Raw genomic sequence first — 19,735 nt, forward strand, 5'->3', positions numbered from 1 at the left:
TGATATACTTTGACTCTCTTTTTAAGTACTGACAACTTCACATTTTTATATATATTATAGTTGTAAAATGTGTTAAACCATCATTGTTCAAACATAAACATAACCTCGGATCTCCTGTGTTTTGTAAAATGTCAACATCGAACAGCAAACCGTTAACTATCAGTGCTGATACATCACTGTTAAAACGTGAATAATTTTAAGAGTAAAGGAGATGGATTCGTGACTCAAACAAAACGAAAATTGACAAGTTCAAATATTATTGTTCAACCCAAAAAAATGTTCTGGACGCTGATCAACTGTGTAGATAAAATAAATTTTTCATATCAGAACATAATTACGCTGCAGTAAATGAAAATACAGCAAATGTTAAAATGCTTAACAACGCCGCACTCATAATACCAATTTTAAGCGGTAAAGCTTCAACGTATATTTCTTCACGATGCGAACAACAAGAAATAGTTCGGTATATTAAAACAACGCTAGTAAAAAGTACGCTAGGATTCTTAGAGTAAATCTTTAAAGTATATAAGACTCTGGAAATGTTATTGCTTTTTATGACAACTTGAAAATTAAATATCACGATTTCGAAACATGGAATAAGAATAGATAAGAAACTTGATATAGTATTAAAGAACGCCATTTACCCTCTCTCTCTGATAAAACAATTCAACCAAAATTAGAATATTTATTGGATTACCAATAAAAAATATAATTTATCCTGTGAATAAAGATAAAATGGCATCCCCACTGTGCACGGTTTCTTGAGGAAACAAAAGAAATATATACACTGACCAGGTTGTGTTGCTATGTTTTAAGTGATGAAGTGAAAAGAAAATGTCGAGATATACCTCAATGTACTCGATGCCAGTTGTTTGGAAATACAAAAATCTTCTGTAAACTCCCCTAAATGTCCATACAAAAATACGGACACCCGTATTTGTTAATTATTGTGGCAAGACCCATGTCGTATATATATATATATATATATATATATATATATATATATATACGACATGGGTATATATACATATATATATTTATATTTATATATAGAGGCCTATATATACAGGGTGTCAATTAAGTCTGGAACCTCTTTTTTAATTTTTGAACCATAATAGAAAGAAATACCAAAGTTCACACGTGCTTACTGGTGATAGTAACGCACACATCTGCCCAATTACCGACCGGATAATCCCTTTGGGGGACGGTCCACAAGGAGTCAGACAAAATTCTTAAATAGCAGCATAGGTCAAGTTTGGTATCAAATTAAAGATCTTACTTAGCAGAGTACAATGCCGCAAACCGGACTCCAAAAGGTGGATTCATTCAGTAGTTATAGCTATTTGAATTTTAAAACAATTGAACAATGTAAATTATTAAGTATTACAAGTAAACACCAATTTTTAAGTACCTGTGATCAAAGTAAGTGTTTAAAATGTTCCCCTCCCATCATCTGACAATGTAGTAATCGAAGCCAGGAATCAATAATTATTACCCATAACACAACTACTGTTAGAATGTGAAAGTGGCAGATTGAGTCATACACAGCATCCACAGAAACTTTACGTTTGGGCAGGTATTATAGGAAATCAAATTATGGGCCCATTATTTATCAATGGTAATTTAAATGGTGACTCGTATCTAGCAATGCTCCAAAATGAAATAATTCCTGCACTACATTCCTGCTGCTCTTGGTCGACAATTACCATTGATAAATAATGGGCCCATAATTTGATTTCCTATAATACCTGCCCAAACGTAAAGTTCATGTGGATGCTGTGTATGACTCAATCTGCCACTTTCACATTCTAACAGTAGTTGTGTTATGGGTAATAATTATTGATTCCTGGCTTCGATTACTACATTGTCAGATGATGGGAGGGGAACATTTTGAACACTTACTTTGATCACAGGTACTTAAAAATTGGTGTTTACTTGTAATACTTAATAATTTACATTGTTCAATTGTTTTAAAATTCAAATAGCTATAACTACTGAATTAATCCACCTTTTTAAGTCCGGTTTGCAGCATTGTACTCTGCTAAGTAAGACCTTTAATTTGATACCAAACTTAACCTATGCTGCTATTTAAGAATTTTGTCTGACTCCTTGTGGACCGTCCCCCAAAGGGATTATCGGGTCGGTAATTGGGCAGATATGTGCGGTACTATCACCAGTAAGCACGTGTGAACTTTGGTATTTTTTTATATTGTGGTTTAAAAATTAAAAAAGAGGTTCCAGACTTAATTGACACCCTGTATATATATAACAAGCGCTTTTTCAATTGAAGCGGCTGGAATCAAACTGACAAGACTGATCTACTTTACTAAAGACATTAACATTAATCTAAACACTAAAAATTATAAATATGATATTTCTAAAAAAACTATTTTTAATAAGAACCAAAAACTATTAATAATACCTAATAACAATAATTTATAAATAAATAATAAGAATATTTTTGTAATAAATAATATACAGGGTGATTCAAAACTAAACGGCAATCTCTCGGGAGCTTATTCTATAGCTAAAAACAAGTAAAAAAGTTCATATAACCATATGCCCGGAAACGCTTCGTTAGCGAGTAACGCCTAGCGAAAGATTTCGCCCGGATTTCAGAACCCTTGGTGAAGTCAGGCCGTATAAAAATGGTAAAGGTAGTTACAAAGATACAAATACGATTGTTTTTTATGTTTTTATATCTGAAAAATTTATTAAAATTCGTCCCAGAGCTGTAAATGCAATACTTTCAGAGATATCTTACGTAAAACACAAGAATTGGTGCAAAGAAATAACACATTTTTGTGTTTAACGTAAGATTACTTCCATAAATGTTAAATAAAGGTCATTTTTTTCTTAAACAGATTTGTAGAACATTTAATTCTGAAAAGATTCATGTGAATTACTTAGGAAAAAAATTAATAATAGGTATTGAAATTTAGCTTTATTTAAAAATAAAACAGACGCACAAAAATGCATATTCTTATCTGCATAAAATATTAACTAATGTTTAGGTTGTGAGTAACAGCTGATCATTTATTCTAGACTGAACATTAACATAAAATGTATTTACCTTTATAAAACTGTAATAATCACCTATAATAGTTGCTCAAAGTGTCCTCCGTTGTTAGCAATGCACGTTTTCGCACGACGAATCCACTCTTTTCTAGCGCGTTTCATAACGTTTGGAGCATTCTTGGTAGTTTCTGCCGCCTCTGTAATGCGATTACGTAACTCCTCTATGGTGTTAATCCGTTTTGAATAAACAATTGACTTCATCCAACCCCATAAGAAAAAGTCTGCTGGCGTGAGGTCAGGAGAACGTGGTGGCCATTTTACTGGTCCATTTCGACCAATCCATTGTCTACCGTATGTATCATTTAAATAGTTTTTCACATCATTAGAAAAATGTGGAGGTGCTCCGTCGTGCATAAACCATGCATTTATTCTGTTTTGAACAGGAATATCTTCCAAGAGGGTAGGCAGGTTTGTTCTTAAAAAATTTAAGTACGCTACTCCATTAAGTCGATTAGGGAGGAAAAATGGACCAATCAAATTATCACCCAGAACACCAAGCCATACATTGACTGAAAATGTATGTTGAAAATGCCTCGTCGCAGTTTCATGTGGGTTGTCGTACGCCCAAGTATGGGTATTACGAAAATTTACAATTCCATTTCTAGTAAAACAGGATTCATCAGTAACGAGAATACGCCGAAGAAAATACTGATGTCGTAAACAATTTCTTCTTAACCAGCGGCAGAACATCTTCCGTTTATTAAGATCTTGCGGTAATAAGTCTTGAACACGTGTTATATGGAATGGGTACAACTGTGCTTCATGAAGTGTCCGCCATACGCTTGACTGGCAAATATTTAACTGACGTGATAATCGTCTGGTGCTTGTGGTTGGTGATAATTCTACAGCATTTATTATTGCTTGTTCATTATTATAGTTCCTTGCGCTACGTTGACGACCAGTATCTATTCGCTTCGGTTTAAAGCTACCAGTTTCTCTAAGTCGTCTCTCCACAGCTTCAAATGTTTTGCGATCAGGTGTTCTTCGATGTGGAAAAGTATCACGATATTCCTGAACTGCAGCTAAACCATTCTTGTTAACTTTGCCGTAAATCAGTATCATGTCCGTATACTCTTCAAACGAATACATACCATTTACATTATCTGCCATTATTTACTAAGATAATTACATACACTTTTATAAAAATATTTAATAAAATATTTTAAAAATAAATATTTAATAAAATATTTTATACACTTGTATAAAATATTTCCAAATAATCACAGGATCTCACAAAATACAATCTTCACACGCCACAATACAAAAACCTCCATAAAGGTTATTCAAATATTACTTCATGAACTTAATTGTTGATCAGCTGATATTGCCAACCTTTGCAAAGAAAATATGACGATAAAAAGTGTTGAATAAATGATCAGCTGTTACTCACAACCTAAACATTAGTTAATATTTTATGCAGATAAGAATATGCATTTTTGTGCGTCTGTTTTATTTTTAAATAAAGCTAAATTTCAATACCTATTATTAATTTTTTTCCTAAGTAATTCACATGAATCTTTTCAGAATTAAATGTTCTACAAATCTGTTTAAGAAAAAAATGACCTTTATTTAACATTTATGGAAGTAATCTTACGTTAAACACAAAAATGTGTTATTTCTTTGCACCAATTCTTGTGTTTTACGTAAGATATCTCTGAAAGTATTGCATTTACAGCTCTGGGACGAATTTTAATAAATTTTTCAGATATAAAAACATAAAAAACAATCGTATTTGTATCTTTGTAACTACCTTTACCATTTTTATACGGCCTGACTTCACCAAGGGTTCTGAAATCCGGGCGAAATCTTTCGCTAGGCGTTACTCGCTAACGAAGCGTTTCCGGGCATATGGTTATATGAACTTTTTTTACTTGTTTTTAGCTATAGAATAAGCTCTCGAGAGATTGCCGTTTAGTTTTGAATCACCCTGTATATGGTGTTTTATCTCACTCACACTCCTCACACACAATGCCAGCACCACACCAACAGACCCCTAGGACGGACCCGCCCCAACCAACCGTTCATGGTACAAACGTCTCAGTGCCGCCACAAACCGCCAATCTCCCTCAATGGAAGTGATTTCTGGGGGGAGTGAGTTCCACAGACGACAACCCATCATTTGAAAAGATTTATCAAATACTACAGTCGTGTGTTGGGGCATTCTTATGGTACGAGAACCAGAGCGAGTGCTTCTTACACTATCATAAGATATAAATTGGAAATAGTTTGAAACATATTTTGGAAATCCAGATTGTAAAATTGAATGAACTAAATTTAGTATTTTGATTGATCGTTGTTCTTTTAATTTAAAATTATTTCCCTGAATATAGTACAGTGTAATGTGTTGGTCTCGTCTCACATCATAAACGTAACGTAAACAGTAGTTTTCAGTCCTTTGCAGCTTCTCCCTAAGTGTTACCGTCATGTCATTCATCACAGAGTTGCAGTAATTGAAGTGTGGAAGTAATAGTGATTTTGTCAACCAGTAGTTTGATCCGTTCAGGTAGAAATCTTTGTAAGCGTCTCAGTGAGTGGACAGATGCGAAGACTCTTTTACATATATCCCTCACCGCTTCCGTCTAAGTTAAATTCGAGTTAAATGTCAAACCAAGAGTTTTCACTGTTTCGTAGTATGGTAGAGTAGTTCCGTCAATAATTAAGGATTCAATAGAGTTCGGGTCCAGAAAGTTCCGTAAACGTGTGTGGCATATAAGTATTGGTTTGGTTTTTGTATGGTTTATTAAGTCCATGGTTTCCACACCATAAAACGATATTTTTAATGTCATCATTGATCCTGTTGATGCAGTCATTAATGGTGTTAACGTCAAAGTGCAAGTAGATTTGTAGGTTATCAGCGTACATGTGATACCTGCAGTATTTGAGAACTCTGTGAATGTCATTTACATACAGTACAAAGAGTAGAGGACCCAGATAGAACCCTGAGGCACCCCACAAGTAACACACCCCCAGTCCGAAGTCATGTCAGCAACCTTGACACACTGCCTTCTTTCTGACAGATATGATCTCAGCCAATTAAGAACATGATCAGAAATCCCTACTACCCTTAATTTAGCTAACAGTAATTTGTGGTTTACGCTGTCAAAAGCTTTAGAAAAATCAAAGAGAGTAAGAATTGTGCCCTATCTATGGTCCATGGCGAGTCGTATGTCATCAGTTACCTTTAGCAGTGCAGTTTCAGTACTATGGTTTGTGCGAAAACCAGATTGGTAATCACTTAATATGTTATAGCTAGTCAGATATTCAGTAATTTGACAGTGCACAATTCTCTCAAGGCCTTTAGATAGTGCAGGTAGAATACTTATCGGCCTGTAATTCGAGCATGATACTGGAGCTGAGATCTTGTTGAGGGGGAGGACAAGGGCAGACTTCCATTTAATAGGGAAAACACAGCTTCTTAATGACGTGTTGAAGATTAAAGTAATAATAGGGAGGACAGCAAAGAGGATATTTTTAATGAGGCGTATTGGAATACCGTCATACCTCACAGCATTGCTGTCATAGCGTCAACTCTATTTCTGCAAGAAGTCGCCAAATTGACGTTTTTATCTTTTGAATTTATTTTATTAACATACCGCAATCCTTATTTCAGGTGATCTTAATTTTAAACAACGTTTTTTGCCTCTGTAGAATCAATAACCCAAACGGAGTTCGCCTCACTAGTGACATTAATGATAATAATGTAATATAAAAAGACAATGTTCGTAGCTTAATTAATCTACCCCTTTGTGTTCATTTTGTGGTGGCCGAAGTTCAGCAGAGAAACCCTGTAGCCTAGGAGCCTAGATTAATTTGCACGGTATAAAAGCACTCAAAACCTGATTAATCTATAAGTTGACAGAAAAATGATTTCATAAACTAGACTGTGTGCTTATACAATGAACATCAGCTCTTGGATCCTGGACTAATTATACTCTCCCCTTATGTACTAAGCTAGGCAATTTTAATAATGATTGGGGATTTTAATAATCACGATAGTTTTATGCTACCAGTGGCAACACAGATCATAAAAACCAGCTTACAGGAGCATCTAAATATGATATTAAAATAATTTATTGATTCTAAATATAATAAATACAAAGACCAATAGAGTTGACAATAATTTACATTATTGCCTCCGTTGCATTTTTTGCGCCTATGAAAGGAATTATATGTTTAGTTCACCATTAATGCCACTTATGTCAATTTTACTTAAGTATATAATATCTACCATCCTACCACCTTCTTACCTAGTCCTAAGTATTAATGATTAGTAACAAATTCTGTAATTTAATAAACCCCCCAAAAGAATGTATCTATGGTACTTATCGATTGCTGATAACTCAATCACTATCGCTGTCCAAACACTGATTGCTAACTGTCAGATCTTGCTCCTTATCACTGCTATTGTCAGATCTACCTTTGTACTGATCGCTTTATGTAAACAGGTGTTTGAGCAGGGAAAATATAAACGAACTGGTGCGATTTTAATCAGTTTTATACGATTACTGCATACAATTCTTTGCATCATACATCTTCAGCGAAACCACATACTAGTATCTTTTTCCGTGCATGTTTTAAAGAATCTTTATAGATTTCATAACAGTAATCAATTTGAAAACTTATAAATATAAAAATTGCTATTGTTAAAGGAAAAATACCTATGTTCCTTATCACTTATTCACATACAGAAGCCATCTCGGTGTTTATTACAAGGTCTTGTAATTTGAAAACTGCAGGACTGTAATTTGAGTCCAAACATGCTTATAGGACCAAGAGATTCAGAGGAATAATAATCATTTGAAGAAGATCAATTCATAATTCATCAGTAATCATAATTTGACATACAAAAAAACTTGTGGATAAAAGAAACAATAGATCATATAGCCTAGCAATAGTGTTATGTAATTATTTTTTTAATTTGATTGTGTGTATGAAAAAAGAGTATTTCTATTTCAGTGGGTGGTCATATGTGTTGCCAATCTCTAAAAGTAAAACAGCTGTACTGTACAAGTGTAACAAATCCGTCATCACTGTTTTGTATTTGTAGCAGAAGCTATTTTTTCTGTGTTTATTATTATTATCACTGTTGACTGTTTATGATTTTAGAACAAATCTGTAAACTTATATTTGTTGTACATCTCAAGGTTAAATTTGTTAAACATTGTTTACAATAATTTCATAATTGGACAGGTAATTTATGTTTAACCTTAAATGTAAAACTATAGTTTTATATCTTCAATGACACGAGTTCCAACAAATAATGTTGTTTTCATGTTTGCAGTATTTTGTAACATCGTATTTTACGGTTATTTTAGATAAAAATTAAAAAGTAACAGATTATCCTATGAAAATTGATAGTACAAATAACTTGAAAGGATAATAACTCCATACAATTTTCGGTATAAAATGGGCGTATAGTTTTAGAACTTCTTGCCCTTGTTAAAGTAATTTAACCTTAGAGCTTAATTAAAGTAATTCCAGACATATTTAGTTATTTAATATCCTGTTGTTTGTTTTTGGTATTGTACATATTAGCTGTGCAATTTGTACAAACATAGTATTAGGTTACAATTAAGTTGTAACTTTATGAACAAGGTATTCAACTATGAGAAAAAATTAAGAATTTATGTAGTAGGCCTAGCCTATACATTTTGAAAAAATATGGTTCATGTATTAGATTTAGAGATAATTAGATTATAGGCCATATACAACTTAAAAAAATCAAAATGTTTAAAACTACAAATTTTCTCTTAGACCTAGATGCGTAACTTATATACACACAAAATACATATAAGTAGGCACAGAACAGCTTAAGGCTGCAGTATAATAAGTGCCCACTACTATAATAGATATAGATTTTCATGAGTATCAAATCTTCAATATTCATGAATTATCTAAAATTACTTAAACTAAAATGTGAAACTAAATTACATGTTAGGTATTTAAAATAACAGAATAGTTTGTATGTTTTTACATCTTAAACAGTAATAATTTATTGATGAATAAAAATCTAACTAGGCTATGTATATTTATAAGGGTAGAATATATTACACTGTTTTGATAGTTACATTTTACAAATGGATAGAGTACGATAAGCGGACCCGATTTTTTATATAGCTTATTACAATATTATGTATCGAATAACGAACTATCAATCGATATCAATGTAGGTATCTAAAATACTATATTAAGGCACATGTTTCAAATTAATATAAATAATTAAACAATTACGTAATGTTATAAATAATAAAGTAACCATAATCATTAGTCAAACGATAAAATTAAGACAGGTGACAGGTCAAAGTAAATCATCTTTAAGTGTTATTTTGTTTAGTTCTCTAAAGTTAACTAAGTTATCTTTTATGTTTAAAAGAAGTTACTTTTAGGTAAAAATTGTGTTTAGAATATGAACATGTGTATACAGTTGGTGCATATGATTTATTTGTTGTTCAGATTATTACTATTGGTTGATTATATCAATGTTTATAATAATTAAATATCATTTGAAACTTTCAATATAAAAACCGGGTCCGCTTATCGTACTCTACCCATTTGTAAAATGTAACTAACAAAACAGTGTAACATTTAGTTACTTTTTACCATTTCTAAGGATAAACATGTCCGACACCTTGTGACACAAAAAAAAGACGAACATCGCCATTGTGCTTGCGGCTATTACTCAAATGCCATACATATGATTTTACTTTGTTTTATAATATATTTTTATATAGGTACTATTCATCTATATTTGTGCGTTTGAAGAGCTTTCTTGTTTTATTTTTATGTATTCCTAGCCTCCTTGTCCACCAAGACATGTCTTTCTTAAGCCTATTGCTTGTAAGGAAGCTTTTTCTCATAAGCCTTTATTGTGACATTTTCTACCATTTGGGCTGATCTGTTGCGTTCCATCTCATTTTTCTGCTAGGGATCTACATCTAATAACTTTCTGCTAGGGGCTCTCTTATTGAAGTCACTCCGTTGATGTTATGTTGGTGCTTACTCTCTCTCTTGCGATTCTGCCAGCCAGTCTAAAGCCAGCTTGACAAGCAGTACGTTATTTGATGACCAACCCCTTTTCCACGTTTCAAAGGCTACCTCCAAACATTCTCCGTTTTGTGTCTCAAATTATATAGTTCTTTCAATTACCACCAATATAAATTCCAATTATTATTCCCTATTTATTGAAATAAAGCAATATTAATTTATGATTTGTTACATTCTGTACCCCTCCGGATAATAGATTTAGAAACCCTGTATGCTACACTTGTGTCCACCCCTACCTCTAGGTAAATCCAAAAAGGTCCAAGTACTTAGTTTATTTTAAGGCCTAATACCTTTTCCAAATTCAGTTTAACCAACACTTACATACTTTTACAATTAAAAGACCTAAAAGCTGCTTGGAGTCCAGTCCAGACGTCACTGTTCAGGATGCAAGTCCTGAGCACAAATTAAAAGTGCGAGAATTAACATTCACACCAGCACAGGCTACAGTGGGAAAATAACAAGAATGTCGATGTCAGCACTTTCATCATGTAATGTTGTCTGAAACAATGGGTAGGGTACGATAAGCGGACCCGGTTTTTTGTATAGAAATTGGCAAATGATATTATTTAATCATAACCATCGATATTGATATAATCAATCGATACTGATTAATTATTTTTAACAATTAACGTAAATAATTTATATCAGCAGCTGTAAACAGTTTAAAATAATGCAAGTAAGGTAATATTTCAGTTTTATATAAGTAACATTTGTATATTAAAAATGGCAGTCAATCTTAGAAAACTACACGACATTGCTTTGAAAGATGGTAACACATGTTCTTCGTGGCTTCAACATGTTGGACTTGTACCGAAAAACCCATTATGTGAAATTTGTGGGAAAGAAACAACTGTAACTGTGAGAGGAGCAAATATGGTCGTCTTAAGTTTTCCTAATTTTGGTTATAATAATTTGTTTGATCACTGTAAATATTAAATTCATATTTTAATTTAAAACATATGATTGTTATTGAGGACTATAGATACTTGTATATCGATTGATAGTCTAGGATTTGAGATGCGAATATTAGGTATTGATGATTACATTCTTTGTTATAAAAAACCGGGTCTGCTTATCGTACCCTACCTAAGCGATGGCCATGGAGGGAAAGGGGTAAAGACAAGCCGCTTCCGGCCCTAAGTTTTAGTCATAGGCCGTAGTGTTATGGTGTGTGACAATTAAACAAACCTCAAGCGTTAGATTGAGTTCACCATCCTTTGCTTAAATCATCCATCAAAAAGCTTAAATACTTAGGAATAAACGGCCATCTGCTGCATTGGTTTTACAAGTCTGATTCTGACCTTCAAAACTGTAAACTCTTTGTGCAATTGTGCTACCAAACTCTCAGTTAGGCTACTATTTGCCTTTAAAAATGACTCCAAAAGGGTTGAATAGCTGATTTGGAGAGTTTTTTTGGACTCTGGCAACTTCTGGTAAATAGTTAGTATTATAACAGAAGTTTTTTTTCCAGGTTCTTCTTGTTTGTTTCTTTATAATTTGATAAAAGTACCATTCGTCTTCTTGTCCATCAAGGCATGTCTTGTTTAAGCATATTGCTTGTAGTGGGGCAGTTTTTCTCATAGGCCTTTATTATGGCATTTTCTACCATTTGGGCTGACCTTTCCAGTTCATTCTTATTTTTATGATGTTTTATGATAGGGATCTATATCTAGTAACATCATTCTACAGCATTACTAAATACGAGGAAACAAAATTAATGTGTCCGTGATAACCTTATGTTCATAATTTAGTTTATTTTCAGTAATTGTATGTTTATATTATTTTAAAATATTTAAAGACATAACTAATTATCAATACATTAATGGTCCATATAATTACCTTAACAGCACATAATATATTTTAATGTTAATAGGGTTAAACACACTGAATTTATAACAAGACTAGCTGACCCGGCGAACTTTGTCCCGCCTTAAAGGCAATATCACATGATCACATTTTTTACTTTTTAAATTAGGATAATTGTAAATAAAAAATTATAATTATTCAATGATTCTTTATTTGCCCATTTATTGTAGCACCTTGTGATAAACTACATTTTTTTGTTTTTTTTATTAGGCGCGAAAACAAATAACGCGGATGGTCTTCCGACCCGTGGACATGCCACATTTTAATTGGCCATGGGAAAAACATGGATGTTTGAGATTTAAGACCACAAACTTTCAACGATTGGCTTTGTGACTTATTTACAGTCATGACGGATCGGAAATTGAAACCGTTTAAAAACTAAAATGGCATGTCGGGTGGGATCATCGGGATCCTCGGAATGAGAATTTCCTCACCTTTGAGTATTGTGGTGTAAATCAAATTATTCTTCAATTTACTTACCACCAAACTTGTTCCGTTGCACAGTTTTGGTTGGTATAAGTTTCGAAGCATGATTACTACAGAACCAATATTTAGTTGTAAATTGTACCAGGTACATCCAAGGAGTTTAAACATTCAATTGGATAGTTGGTGGCATCATCTTCATTTGTTACACAGTCAACAGATTTGAAAGAATGCAGTGTACCAATGATCTCATTCTGAATTATGTAGTTTAAGTCATCTACATCTTTATTCTTAGCTGCCAAAAATTGCTCGCTCACTCAACCATTCATTATTTTTGAGGTTAGTAATGATGTTTGGGAATACTTTGTTGATGAGTTCGTCTTTCGATGAGACAAAGTTACAGATATTCCGAGGAAATGAAATCAATCCGCTCGATTCGTCGACAGGGTACTCGACCCATTACCGATAGCCAACAATTACTCAGAGAAATCTTCAGCAGATGTATCGGTCAGCAATGCAACTCTCATGTTTGTTGTCAGCTGAAGTTTCCTAACATAGCACCATAGATTCGATGATTTGAGGCAAGCGTTTATTTTGTCGGCAGCAGTCGATCTGGGAATGTTAGGCGGAAATCGCCAGACAGTAAAATAGTTGCGCCCTCCAAAACATTTTGAGTCATTACGTAGATCTTGCGATGTTAGGTTGACTGCTTCCAATGCACGTTTATGCGCTATTGTGCATTTCGTCCCAAATGATGATCTTCGATTCTGATAAAACTTTCGCCATAGCGGAGCGCTTTGTAATGTTGCACGTTGGTTCTTCAATATATTGAAGATTTAACGGCAATTTTAATGCAGAATGTGCCGTACGACATCCTTTCTAGCAATGTGGCTGCTATTTCCAGAAGAAGCAACTGAAAACTTCAATGTTGGATCTTGCACGAACAGTGGCTAAAACTACTGACATGAGGAATGTCTTACCAGTTTCCACCATGTAAATATAAACCACCGTTTCCATCATCAATTGCCTTCATTAATGTATCATAAACTTCCTTTTGTTGGGGGTTCATCAGGGGCACATTTGTTTGAACTACTAAATCTAATTCCTGGTGATCATATTCACGTTCCCATTCCAATTCTCGATTAAATGCGTCATTCATTTTACGATTTGGCGCTGGCATTTCCTAACCTGACTAATAAACTACCACACATGAGGATAAACACATGTCTTAGATCAAGAGCAAGGCCCTATTTATGTATCTCCTCATTCATTTTAAGATCGGAATTTATTGAACTGACACGAATTTGATGTAAATATATCTTCTGCCATATTATCCTTGTATTTGTGCCACAGGTTAGATGGGTTCGATGGTAAGCATGTCGAAATAATGATAGCAAATAATGTACGTATCTGGACTTGGAGATGCAGAGATAACTGCTTTGAATTGTAAAAAAATTAAAATTTGATTTGTATTATCTGGATAGGTAAAGTCTATGCTTTAACAGTGATTGCAGAAACAGTTGAAACAAAATTTGCTGTTTCTCTTAAGCTTACTCTATGCTTTAAAACTATAAATGTAAAGAAATTTAAAATGGTGATTAAATTATATAAAACATATATTTCTTTTGTTGCATTATATATGTTTACAAAGAAACAGCTGATTCAATTTGAACAGGCCCTTTCACTTAATAACATATGTTTGCTGTAATGCATTTCTTACGGGTATTTCAGTAACTTTTAGAGACCACTGGGGGCGGAATCCTGAATCGGGAACGGGATATAAAAAGTATCCTATGTGTTTCTCCCAGTTCTTAGCTACCTCCCTACCAATTTTCAGCCAAATCGGTTCAGCCGTTTCTTGAGTTATAAATAGTGTAACTAACACGACTTTCTTTTATATATATAGATATAGTTAGAGCTGTATTTAAAGTTGATTGATTGATTATAAAATCAAGATGTCATATACTCCACTCACTGTTAGTGTCATTACTGTAGGTTAGTATTTGTACTAATGTTATTTATTTTTAGAACTAATAATTTTGTTATGCAGGATATAAATAAAGAATATCTCATATTAAACGTATTACTTGTTAATCAATGAAATTTCTTATGAATTTTGATTAATTTTATTTCATAATTTATGTCAGTTTAGTGCATTCATTTTGCTACACACAGATTTACTAAATTGTTATGTTTATTTTTTAGGTTTGAAACTACTTAATGCCTTCAATAATAATGCGTTTTTATAATAAAACAGAGCAAACAGATTCTACAAGCTATGGAGTTTTGTGATGTCAGTGTTCGAGTCCTTTATGATTTTGAATACACAACTAAATATGGGCGGAATATTAAAATTTCAGCTGGGGAGCGCTTACTACTTATCAAAAAGACAAACAATGATTGGTGGCAAGTTATACGAAGCTCAGAGCAAAGACCTTTCTTTGTCCCTGCAGCTTATGTGGAAGAGATAGAAGCAAGACATTCCAAAGTTAGCATAGACCAAAGTAATACCAAACATTCAGATATAACTCACCAAGAAAAGATTGCTGCATCAAAAGACCCATTTATAAAAGAAATTATAAAGAATAGTCCTGATGATGACATCAAATACACGGACGACGCACATGTTGAAATCACAGTAACGTCGAAAACAGAAAATCAACAAATAGTATCTGATGTAAAAAAAGAAAACAGTTATTCCTCCAAAGGTAAAGTAGTTTCAAATACAATGTCTTCGTCTGGCTATAATTCATTGTGTGAAGAAATATCAGTGTTCGATGAAGAAGCATCATATGTGACAGTCACTGATATTGATTACAAATCGCAGGTGAAGAGGAGTTCAATTGATAGTGGAAACACTAAGACCAGTCCTGATAACTGTCAGAATGATGTAACTGTTGATCTGCCTGCTTCAGATAACAAGTTATCAGTGAGTAGAGATAGCTGTTTGAATATACCACAGTGTAAAATGCAAGAAGATAAGCCACATGATTCTAACGGAGGTGGTAACAGTACAAATGTGACAAATAATAGCACTTTTATTCCAGAAGTTGGTAATTCTAGATTGTTTAGTAATCTTCCTGCAACAGATTCTTTAGAAAATTTGACTTTACAAATAGAGTTGAAAACAAGCAGCTTAAGAAATAATTCAAATACAGGTGTCATTCATAGTGATGTGTCTTTGAACAAACAGAATACTAATAGTGGTTCAACGGTCATAGGTGGTAAAAAAAGTGTATCAAGTGATAATTGTTATGTGTCACCAATCGAAGGAACTGCAAAAGATTCAGGAAGCAGTGTATATTTCAATTTGTCCCGTAATACATCCAAAGAATCAAGATCTAGTGAAAATGTTTGTGGAAGTCTTAATTCATGTGTAGATAGTAATAGCTTAAGATACCAAGGGAGCTTCAAATCTAATACTGAACGACAGCGGTGGTTCAAAAAGAGCAGTAGTGAGAAACGTTTAAGAAACGTTGTTAGTTGTAGTGAAGATAGTAGTAGTACAGCATGTTTTGATGAATTAACTAATACCGGTAAGACCAACACAAGTAAAGATAAAAGTAGTACCGCTGAGGATACTTGCCCCTCAGCAAACATCGAAGAGGTAAAAATTCCTAGCAAAGTTGAAGAAGCGGTACAGAAAAGTGAGTGGAAAGAGAAAGTGCAACCAATCAGACAGTTTTATTTTGGAAGTGACAGCCAGCTATCACGCTTAAAAGCTTCTAGAGAAAAAACCACCTCAAGACACAGCCTTGATTCTGTAGTGGAATGTGAAAGCCGTGGTGAGGAGTTAGGGCAGCGAAAATACAAACATAAGGAGTTTGACAACCTGGGTAATCAACAGACCAACTCAGAAAAAAGTTCCACTGACAGTCTCCTGGACATAGAACATGACATAAAAAACAGAAAGATTTCTGGTGGAACGACATCAGACTCTCTAGTTCCAACCGATGGAGAGGATCTTGTAAGCACCGAGAGTGAAGCTGACTCAGTGAAACTTACAAGGAGTAAACAGGATCTTAAAAATAATGGAAATAACTCTAGAAAAATACCTCTCACACGGCGGAGAAAGGTAAGAAATCATTTTTTTTATTTGCTTAGTTTAATTGCATCAATATTAAAGTTTCTTTTAAATGTGTCAAGTATAAAATATCATTCTGGTTATATAATTCTTCACAACAAATGTATTACTTCATAGTACTGATATTGAGTTGTTAACTTGAATTTATGAAAGTATTAATTCTTTTAGGTTATAGGCTTTGACCATAGGCAGGTACCTCATTTTAGAAATGCATCTAGATGAGTACAAAAATACAATCTATTATAAACTCTATGAATAGCTGTTAATAGGCAAATTCATAGAGCTTTTTAGTTTATTGGTGTGAAGACTTAAGCTCTTAATTTAAAAAAATGTGAGTTAATAACAGATATAAAACGTCCTTATTAAATTATTGCAATCAAAAATTATATTCAAAGGCAAGGTTTTAGACAGGTTTATATATTTCTTTTTTATAATTATTCAAAACATGAAAAATAGGTGAATACAGTTAAATGTAAAGTTTTGGTATGATAGCACTATTTAGTTACTGCAGTATTGCCAACGCTGAAAATAAATGTGCCTCATTAAACTCATGTTTTGAGAGTTTTTGTTTATATTTTTTTTAAATACTTTTAATAAATTTGAACAGTTTTATTTAAAAAAATTCATTGGTATAGATTTCCTTTCATTTTTCAGATGTACCCTTGAACTGTGTGTGAAAAACATAACCTTTAACAGATATATCTGCAAACTGTACGCTATATAAACACAATCTCATCAATACAAATCCATCTGTGAAGGATTAAGGAACATGGTTATTTTAGTCATGTAAATTTTTATAAAATATCACTATAACCCATTTCATGTTATAGTGAAACATTGTTTATTTATATATACCTTGTAGTGACATTTTTATGTAGTTTAGACATTGACGGAATTCTTTTCAATCATAATCTTAACCCTCAAAGTTTAGTTAAAGTTCCTTAAATGTGCGGTCAATTTTTGATTTTTATTTATTCACCCTCCATCTGAGCTAACTTTATTCTACTTACACTGAATTCATATAATAAAACAGTGATACAAAATTATTGTATAGACTGTTATTTTTTTTTAATGTTGTTTATCATATTATCTTTAGATATGAGCCTATCATTGAAAGTAACACATTTTATGGTGGTAACAATTGGACATTTGTTATAATCAGTTTGCTCCACGCTTTCTATCATGTATCTTCTTTTGTAGCCTCTAATGTGTCTAAATAATGAGAGACATTGTTATTTTAAAATCATTTTGTAGTCATTCTTGTACTTAAATTTACTTAATTATATTTATTTACAAATATCCACCTTGTTGACAGGTATTCACAGCCAAGTCTAGAGTTGAACTACCTCAAGATCCTTTGTCTCCACCACTGAACCAGGAGCCAACAAGAACTCTCGGAGAGGGCTGGAACGAATACAATACTGAAGATGGAAGGAAATATTTCTATAATGTCAAGACCAAAGAAAAACGATGGAAACCACCTCGCCGTAACTATGCAAATGTAATTATTATTTGTTTATAATTTGTTAACGTTAATTGCCTTCTTTCCTTAGAAGACTTGAAATATAATGTCCACCAACCTTTCACCCGGGCAGGCAATATTTTGTACCCCAAAAACTGTGTGAAGCTTATGGTTGGACATGTTATTGACTGCCAAACGTACGGGTAGACAATTTAATATATCGATCCATGTTTTGAAATAAAGTATGTTGGCTCAAGAAATATGTATTTAACAGTGTTTATAGTATTTTTTCTTTCTTGGTGATTTAATGTCATAACATTTAATCACCATAAATCATCTATTTAAAAGTCTTTGACTGGTTTCATGGTGTACTGTGTAGGCCTAGAACAGGACGTCTTCGTTGATAAAATTACCTGGTACCAAGGTTAAAACATGTTGGGTTTGTTCAAATAAGGGGACCAAATGTGACAGGAGCAATAGAAAAAGATCAAGAACTGTCTGTTTTCTTTGCCGAGAGGGTTGCCATCCACTATGTTTGCCCAAAAATTTTTGCAATTAGGCCTACCCATTTTATTTATAAGCCTACCATTATTGTAATTGTATAAAACAGGCTACCCTCAACCATAGCTACTCTCAGCATTGCAATAATAATAGTGTTTGTTAACAAAGAAACAGTGACTATGAACAGATTCGGTTTTTATAATGTGTAGTTGCCCCATGTGATGCTGCTCAGATTTTGAATTGGTTGTGGCATATGCTCTGGTTCAGTTAAAGTGTAGTGCCTCCCGTTGGTTACAGGATGTGTCGCGGGCCGGTTACTATACTGTGGGTCGAAGTCGCACTGTAGGTCAAATGTATTAGGGTTGGTGTCGTGGTTCATGATCTAAATTATTGTCATTCAATGTAGGTGGGAATAAATGTTGTGGTTCACTTTAAATAATCTCAGGATCAAAGTAGACCAAGTAGTCTAAATCCTTGTGTAGATCAAAAATTCTCTTGAGTTAAATTATGAGGTTAAAGTTGATTGAATAATTGTATGTTTACAAGTGTTCACAGTACTTTCTGGATTGTCACATTTAATAAAAATTTAAATTGTACCAAAATGATGGCATTTTAATGTATGTCTTTGTCTTTACACTGAAAATTTCCAATTCATCTCCGACTTGTCCAAATTGACTAATTTATTTAAAAGGTTTTAAATTTTGTTAGTCTGTTAATGTTTCCTAGCTATAACTTATATTAACACTTACCAATTTTCTCGCAGATGGAATAGATATTAAATAAAAGAAACTCCGACAACACATGTTTTTCCCTTCACAGTTTGCCATTTCCCCGTGAATATTTGAATATCGTAATTTGATCTGTTGCAACAAGATAAGTAAACAAAAAGAATAGAAGGCAAACTCCTGTACCTTGCCATAGAGGAAACACAAGTATTATAAGACAAATTACTCCCAAGTTACTACATGGTGTGGCAAGCTATCTCGAGAAGCATTTCATCCATAGAATTTAAATTTTGTGTAACTTCACAATTCACTATTAAATTTTAGAATTTTTTGGAGTTTAAATGTGCAACTTCATTTCTACTTAGACAAGAATGAGTTGATTGTTGAAGCATGTCTAACAATGGAACTTGGTTCTGCATCATTGAAACCTATCCCTCAATAGGCTGACACAATTTTTATTTTGTCTGGTGGGAGGATGTAAATAGTTATTTTCGGTATAAGTGCCTGTCTATCTGTCAGCAGAACATCTTGAGTGTGAAGTGAGGTTAAAGA

General features: G+C 33.2%; 2 protein-coding genes across 3 annotated transcripts in view; one reads left to right on the plus strand and one right to left on the minus strand.

Moving 5' to 3' along the window:
* The window catches only part of LOC124362601 (trichohyalin-like), a 49,920-nt gene extending 34,854 nt beyond the window's left edge, over nucleotides 1-15,066 (minus strand). The window contains exon 1 of one of the 2 annotated variants that reach the window (XM_046817247.1): nucleotides 14,945-15,066. The gene's annotated coding sequence lies outside the window, so the exon portion shown is untranslated. The remainder of the gene's footprint in view (nucleotides 1-14,944) is intronic. The other variant, XM_046817249.1, reaches the window with a different exon arrangement.
* LOC124362600 (rho GTPase-activating protein 12-like) overlaps nucleotides 8,079-19,735 on the plus strand; it is a 59,661-nt gene continuing 48,004 nt past the window's right edge. Inside the window, exons 1-3 of the mRNA XM_046817245.1 lie at nucleotides 8,079-8,268; nucleotides 14,617-16,486; nucleotides 17,811-17,996. Of these exons, the coding sequence (XP_046673201.1) occupies nucleotides 14,690-16,486; nucleotides 17,811-17,996 (1,983 nt within the window). The 5' untranslated portion in view covers nucleotides 8,079-8,268; nucleotides 14,617-14,689. The remainder of the gene's footprint in view (nucleotides 8,269-14,616; nucleotides 16,487-17,810; nucleotides 17,997-19,735) is intronic.

The sequence above is a fragment of the Homalodisca vitripennis genome, chromosome 5, assembly GCF_021130785.1.
Source record: "Homalodisca vitripennis isolate AUS2020 chromosome 5, UT_GWSS_2.1, whole genome shotgun sequence".
Lineage (NCBI taxonomy): Eukaryota > Metazoa > Arthropoda > Insecta > Hemiptera > Cicadellidae > Homalodisca > Homalodisca vitripennis.